This window comes from Octodon degus, unplaced genomic scaffold (assembly GCF_000260255.1).
Source record: "Octodon degus isolate 3935 unplaced genomic scaffold, OctDeg1.0 scaffold00098, whole genome shotgun sequence".
NCBI classification, from domain to species: domain Eukaryota; kingdom Metazoa; phylum Chordata; class Mammalia; order Rodentia; family Octodontidae; genus Octodon; species Octodon degus.
This window is the reverse complement of record NW_004524674.1, coordinates 8,923,073-8,930,468: the sequence shown is the minus strand read 5'-3', so window position 1 is coordinate 8,930,468 and position 7,396 is coordinate 8,923,073. Positions and strand designations below refer to the sequence as shown.

Here is a 7,396-nt window from a genome sequence, read left to right as displayed (position 1 = left end):
GCCAGGAGCACAGTCAGGGCTCACAGCCTCAGCTCTCTGTTTTCCTTGACGAAAAAGGCTGTGGGCATGTGTACGTGGCTGGTTCTGATAGAGATTTCCTGGATTGTGGAAGCATTTGGGGACTCTCTGCTTTTTCTAGTCCACTCACCCTTCTCTTAAAGTCAAATTTCCTGATCAGCCCTTTCCCTGGGTCCCTGGGTTTCTGCTTTTTGCTTCTTCCTTAGAGTCTGCCGAGAGACCACCGGCCATGCTGAGTGGAAGGGCGCCACCCCGGCCCTCCTGGTAAGCCCTTGGGTTAGTCAAGAGCTCTCCAGACATTTCCAGACTGTGAGTGCCTCCACCCAGGTGGCAGACAGCTCTGCGCATTCGACTTGAGTGTTAACTTGGGGTGCTACTGACCTATGTGGCAAGGGGTTGTGAACACAAAGTAGCTACAAAGAGCTGGCAGCCTCTGCCAACCCCGAAACCTGTCCTGTCAGCAGGACTGGGGTAGTAGCAGCTGGAGCCCAGTGCTGTGGGCACATAGAAGAGGAATGTGTGCCCTGAGCAGGGGCTGAGGAGTCCAGGAGGGCTTCATGGAAGAGATAGCCCTGCAACATGCAATGAGGGAGGTGGAAGGGCATGTTGGGGAAAGGGGACGGTGCCTGCAAAGTCCTAGAGACAGGACAAATGACAGACTGGACTGTTGCGTTGAGGGCCTCAGGCCAAGAAGCCTGGTGGGATCTGATTCTAAACTGCCACAGGTGGAAGCTTCACGGGAGGCTGGAAGAGAGGCCCTGGCTCCAGCTCACCACTACTCGCCCCTCGGTATGAGCCTCCTCGCAGGGGTGCCTGTAGCTCTTCTGTGGATCCCCACCCTTATAGGAGTCCCTGGTCCCCAAGGCCTAGGTGGGGCCAGCCCTGCTGCTGACTTGCTGCTCTGGCAGCTGAGGAGCTGGTGCTCTTGCACACACCCAGCCACCTCAGAGCAGTCCCCTAGTCCCCAGAGCCCCATTCCCTGCTCCCCTTTCTAAGCCTGAGGCAGGTCCTTGCTCCAAGTGGAGGCACATACAGGCAGCACCAGTCTCTCAGGCTCTGTGCGCTCCATTTCTTTCACCAGCTCCATCCACTATGACCCCTTTCTTCTCCTGTTTCTAAAAGCTGAACCTGCTCTCCTGCCCTGGAACGGGAGGACCTGAGCTCCCCGCCACGCCTCCCTACCCTGGCACCGGGCCCCTTTGGCTCTGCTTTGTTCCAGCCGCTGCCATGATGGTGCCAGTGCCTACCCGCTACTGCTCTGAGTCCCCACCACCACCACCACCACCACCTCAGCACTTCCGTTACTACTGCCAAGACTGCCGTTCCTATTAGTGCCCTTATTACCCACTCCAGCATTTCCACAGCTGCTAGCAGGGCCTCGGCTACCACTACTATTACTAACACTTGTACTCCTCACTGCCACTACTAACAGGAGGGGTGATCACAATAATTCAGTGCCCTGAGTGTCTTCCCAGAAGAACTGAAAACATCACACCCATGTTTACAGCAGCACAATTTGTCACAGCTAAATCTTGGAAATGACCTGTAGTGGTGGATACGTTGTGTCAACTTGGCTGGATCACCTGGGGCATCACACCCTGGGCTGTAGGGGTCCACCCCAGAGTAACTCAGCACAAAAAAGGGGTGTGCAGGGGTTGAGGGACGAGCCTGTATTCCACTTCCTCGGAGAAACTTCAGTCTTCGCAGTCAGCTTGGACTTCATCTCTTGGCTACCAGCGCAGACTCTTCGGCCTCCGGCTTGGATCTTTAGGCTTTCTGTCGCAGATTCTTCAGTCTTCCGTTGCAGACCCAGTGGCTGACTTATAGAGACTTGCACAGAATTACTGCAGTGAGCTTCAGACCTTGGAACTGAATCCTTCAGTCTCAGGTGTGCAGACGCTCTCTGCACGCTTGCTTCTCCAACTCTGTGATGGCTACATCTTGTGTTATATCTGCTCTCTGAACTATGTCTGTTTCTCTGCTAAAACCCTGACTAGCTTTTGGCTTTCGGCTAGGAGGAGGCTAAAGTGAAACTTTCTTCAGTCGTCCCAAATCCGGGTTCATCTGACACCAGCCACCTCCAGCATGCTGCCCAAATTCGACCCCAATGAGATCAAAGTCGTGTACCTGAGGTGCACCGGTGGTGAAGTTGGTGCCACGTCTGCCCTGGCCCCCAAGATCGGCCCCTTGGGTCTGTCTCCAAAAAAAGTGGGGGATGACACTGCCAAGGCAACTGGTGACTGGAGAGGCCTGCGGATTACGGTGAAACTGACCATTCAGAACAGACAGGCTCAGACTGAGGTGCTGCCTTCTGCCTCTGCCCTAATCATCAAAGCCCTCAAGAAGCCGCCAAGAGACAGAAAGCAGCAGAAAAACATTAAACACAGTGGAAATAGCACTTTTGATGAGATTGTCAACACTGCCCAACAGATGCAGCACCGGTCTTTAGCCAGAGAACTTTCCGGAACCATTAAGGAGATCCTGGGGACCGCCCAGTCAGTGGGCTGCAATATGTTCCCTCATGACATCATAGATGACATTAACAATGGTGTTGTTGAGTGCCCTGCTAGCTAAGGAGCATAAGAAAATATGTCAATAAAGAGATGATCTGACAACCAGCAGTCTTTTCTTAAGGGACCTCATTCTTGGTGGGTTGGTTAGTGGGGCCATGGTGACAGGTCCTGTAAGCTACCCTGTGCGACAAACTCATTGTGACATTCTGCTCTGTATGGGATAAATTTGGGGGGAAAAACTGTAATGAACATAGCTTTTTACAGTCAAAAAGTAAAATAAAATCCTGACTAATACACACACCCTAAATGCCCATCAACTGAGGAATGGAAAAAAAGATGTGGTGCTTTTATATAATGGAGTACTATTCGGCTATAAAGAAGGATAAGCTTGAGGCTTTTCTAGGTAAATGAATGCATGTTGAGACCATATTCACAAGTCAAGTAAGTCAGACTCACACGTGTAAACATAGCATAGTCTCACTAGCTTGAGAAGCTGAGCCGCAGTAGCCAAAGCGTATAACAGATACTGTAAACTGGGAAGAAACTGTGAAAAAGCAAAGAGAAATTGAGGGGAAAGGAAGGAAGTGAAAAGAAAATGCATAAACAGGATAGCTAAGATAGTTATATAGCAAGTTTCTCTTAGCTCACTGCAAAGAAAGACTTGTGCTAATACTGTTTGGACACTATCTCATGCCTATATCTTGTACCCTGAGTACTATTCTAAAGATAACAATATGTGCCCTATTCATTATTGTTATTCTCCTCTTATCTTGTTTTGAAATTCTGTTTTTTCTTCTTTTTATTTTTTTTTATTATTTTTTTTATATTTATTTATTTTTATTACATTTATTTATTGTGTGTGTGTGTGGCCAGCTCAGCCCACCAGGGGGCGGGGCTGGCTGGCATGTGGTGCTGGGGATCGAACCGTGGTCCCTGTGCTTCGCCAAGCTTGATTCAAGTAGGTGCTTTAGACCACTGAGCCATCTCTCCAGCCCTTTTCTTCTTTTTAAAATGAAAAACAAAGGGTGGGCCAAGTAGCTCTATGGATTAAAGTGCCTGCAAGCAGGTGCAGGGGCTGGGGATTCAATCTCCAGGCCTGCTGTGCCGTCTCCACCCCCGGGGGCACACTGAGATGGCAATTGAGACTGGGCGTGGTGGCATGCGCCTGTAATCCCTGCTCTTGAGAGGCTATAAACAGGTGAATCACTACGAGTCTGACCTAGTTGTGAGACCCTGAACACCCTGTAGACTCTTTTCTAAAAATTAAAAAATAAATAAATAAATTAAATAAATAAAATGAAAAACAAAGAAAAAATACAGTGGATATTTAATTTTAAAAAAGCATTTATTTTAATAAAGGACACATTGATATTGATCCCCTCCACAGTAACCCCCTTCCCTTGGCGCACACTTGTCCTTCCCGCTGCTCTCTGAAGCAGTCCTGCTGGTCCCCTCGTGAGTGTCTTCAGTTGTGCTGTTACGGCTGCTCGATGTCCTGAATCGATCCAAAATGTTCCCAGAAATTTTTGTCAGATAAAAACATTATGTAATGGAGGCTTCCTCATCCACTTTACTCACCAGAGCTGGTATCTCGGACCTCCTGGTTCTTCCTCGAAGTAAAGATAATCATGAAAAAGTAAATGCTGTGAGCCAATTCAGGACAGCAAGGCAGACAGGACAGCACAACTGAAGACACTCCCGAAGGACACTTCCAGAACTGCTACAGAAAGTGGCAAGAACGGGGGCATAAATGCTTTTGGAGCAAGGGAAATATGTTGAGGGTGGTTAATGGCAATGTGTCTTTTAATAAAAATTTTAAAATTCAAAGATGCACCGTATATTGCGGTCACACCTGGTATTTATACTACCGCTCTAATTTCTGCTACCAGCAGGGCCACGCTGACGCACTATTCGCTGTTATTTCCAGGGCAGCACAGGTCAGCAGTCACATGACGATGGGGCTGGGTCTGAGCTGTGCAAGCTAGCTCCATCGATGTTATGTAACTATAGCAACGGCTTCCTGTGGCACTGACACTCTCCCTTCCTGGTGGGTGGGGACAGTGAAGCTTGCAGAAGCGGGGTGACTCGCCCAAGTCCCAGGATCAGGACAATGCAGAACCAGGGTCCTAATCAAAACCTGACTCCAGGGTCGCAGTTGAGGCCCAGAGTTCGTCTCCTCTGACCTTTGTCTGCTTCCCTGAGTTTACCCTTGTGTTCTCTTGAGCCTCTGGGATGAATTCTTTGAAGCTGAAGAAGGGGAGAAAACCGACCTCTACAGCTGCCTACAGGGCCACGAGCAACAGCGGAGCGGCGCTCAGCGCGTGTCCACATCCTGGAGCTCGGGTGCTGTCCTTCCGGGAAGGTAGGGGACATCCAGACTCCAGCGTGGGAGCAACAAAGACGCTCAGAAACACTGTCATCTGTCCAAGAGCTGAAGTGGGACTGGACGCTAGAATTCGGTCTTTTCGTGACCTCGAATGCAACACAAACTGCCCGCCCCAACCAAATATTCTTCCGCGCCCCTTCGGGCACGCCTCAGTCGGAAGAGTTCATACGTCTTTTATGCCATTTAATTTTCACTCAGAATGGTAATCAACTCCTTTCTTTTAAGCATGGGGGATGCAACCCAAGGCCTTACACTGAATTATACTTTCAGGCCTCTTAAAATTTTTAGCTTTGAGGTAGGGTCTTGCTCTGCTTCCCAGGGTAGGCGTAAACGCGCGGTCCTGCTGCTTCTGCCATCCGGAGAGCCAGGCTCACAGGAGTGCGCCACCGCGCCACCACGGCTTCAGCTCTCTTTCATAGATAAGAAAAAGGAGGCTTGAGATGTTCAGGCAGCTTTGGAAGGACCCTTGGGCATCTGTGGCAAATCAGGGATTTCAGCCACCTCCTCCTAAGTGGCCTGGGGATAGGGAACCCCGGCCAGAGGAGTCTAAGAGGTCTTTGGGACAGCCCTGCGCCTCCCTGTCCAGCCACCCAACCCCTGTGGTGGGTGAGTCCCCCAGGGGTGGGGGACTGGTTATTTCCAGCCTGGTACTTAAAGGCTGGCGGGGGAGAGGGGTGTGGGCAGGCTGGCAGGCCCAGGGCTTCCAGGCGGGTCTGGCCTTTGGCTGTTGAGACGTGGGCAGGGGGTCAGGAGCTCCCGTCCAAGCCATCTAGGCCAGCTGCAGCTGGCACTGGTTCCCAAAAGGGCAGGAGGAGCCAAGACGCACACAGGCGCCTCCTTCAGCTCCCTCCAGCTCAGCTGGCCCTGTCCTGCCCATGGCCCTGGGCTGGGGCGGTGCCCCTGCTGTAGCTAAGAAGTAGGAAGAGCAGGCAGCAGCTGACTGCAGGGGCTAAGGGCTGGGGGAAAGCCCCGAGCTCCTGCATTTTACTGTCCTTTCTCTCGGCATCTCTGCAAGGAGCTTCCAGCTCATGAGCCAGGCGGACCCTTGATGAGAAACGTGAGCAATTATCGCCACACGACTTCCTAAGCACTGAGCCTTTCTTACCTCTGGACCTTTGCAAATGCTGCTTTCCTTCTACTCAGAATGCCCATCCTCTGGCCCTCCACAGGACTAGCTCCTCAGTCTTTGGCTAGAATTTATAGTCACCTGCCGTGATGTCCTCTCTGAATCCTACCACTGATAGACTCCCCCACTCCCCACACTCCCATCCTGTCTCCGTCAACCTTCTCTACTTCCGCCTCTAGTTTGTATTTATTTTTATGGACTGTTGTTTGTCTCTCTCCCCAACAAGGGCGAGGTCAAAGTCTATTTTATGGCCTGTGACATCCCCAAGGTCCAGCAGAAGGCCTGGCATGTGGGATCAACATTTAGGAATGGACCTCATGGGAAAAAAGAGAAGGGATTGGCCCGTGTCCTTCCATTAGAGAGGCACCCCAGCACTCAGACTCGGGTCTTCCTCAACATGCGCCACGTTCCCCAGAGACACATGGGCCTTGGAACCTGCTTCAGCCTCCCCAACAGGGCCTCCAGCTCAGCTTGTATATCTCCAGAGGATGGGGAGCTCACCCCAACCCCTGATATGGAAGGTCCCTGTCACTCACTGCTAGGTGATGTTCAGAAGGACAGAATAGGGTGGCCTTTGCAGTCATCTCAAATGCTGAAGGAGAAGCTCTTCTGTCACTCTGTCATGAGTGCAAAGCTTTGCATGTCAGTGACAAGTGCCTCTGTCTGCTCGCAACCTCCTGAGCTCCCGCTGCAGGCCAGGCTGTGGCCAGCCTAGAGAGGACAAATGGCCTTGGTGCTGTTTCAGGTCTGTTGTGGTTGGGTTTTCTTGAGCCAATGACAGAGGGTTTCACTATAGTGTAGGTTGGACTTGAACTGAGTAGGTATCCCAGATGGGCCTCAAACTCATGGTGACCCTACTGCCTTAGCTTCCTGGGTGCTGGGACTACAGGCATGTGCCACCACACCTGGCTTAGAAGTCTCTTGTGCCAGCTTCCTGTACACATGAATCGCCTGCGGGGGGGCTGGGGGTACTCAGATGCAAGGTCAAGGTTCAGCAACCCTGGGCTGAGACTGCACTTCTTGCAGCTCTTAGGGGATGCTGCTCTGTTTGGGCATGGTTGTGAGGACAGCGGGCCCATAGCAAGGGGAGGACTCGCCCAAGGTCGCTCAGCTGGGTGTCACCGCCCTGGCGGGGCTGGCCTCGTGGCTGGCTAGGCTCAGTGCGCCTTTGTGAGGCACAGCATACCTGGCCTGGGCTGCTGGCCGCCCTGCCATGAATAGCGGCCTCTTTCCTTCCTGCAGTGGCCATGGGCACAGGCCGGCACCCCTCCCTGAACACCCGCGCACACTCACACTCACACGCCCGGCCGGCCGCTGCCCTCCCTGCTTGGGGAAAGTCAACAGGAGCGTTTG

At 52.0% G+C, this 7,396-nt stretch overlaps 1 protein-coding gene across 1 annotated transcript; it reads left to right on the top strand.

The window, feature by feature from the left end:
- The first annotated feature begins 2,028 nt into the window (after positions 1-2,028).
- LOC105743107 (60S ribosomal protein L12-like) lies at positions 2,029-2,592 on the top strand. The gene has a single exon (XM_012516295.1). The coding sequence runs from the start codon at positions 2,104-2,106 to the stop codon at positions 2,590-2,592; it is 489 nt and encodes a 162-aa protein (XP_012371749.1). The 5' UTR covers positions 2,029-2,103.
- The last annotated feature ends 4,804 nt before the right edge of the window (positions 2,593-7,396 follow it).

Coding starts and splice junctions, on each gene's coding strand:
- LOC105743107 (XM_012516295.1), top strand. CDS start 2,104: ATGCTGCCCAAATTCGACCCCAATGAGATCAAAGTCGTGTACCTGAGG.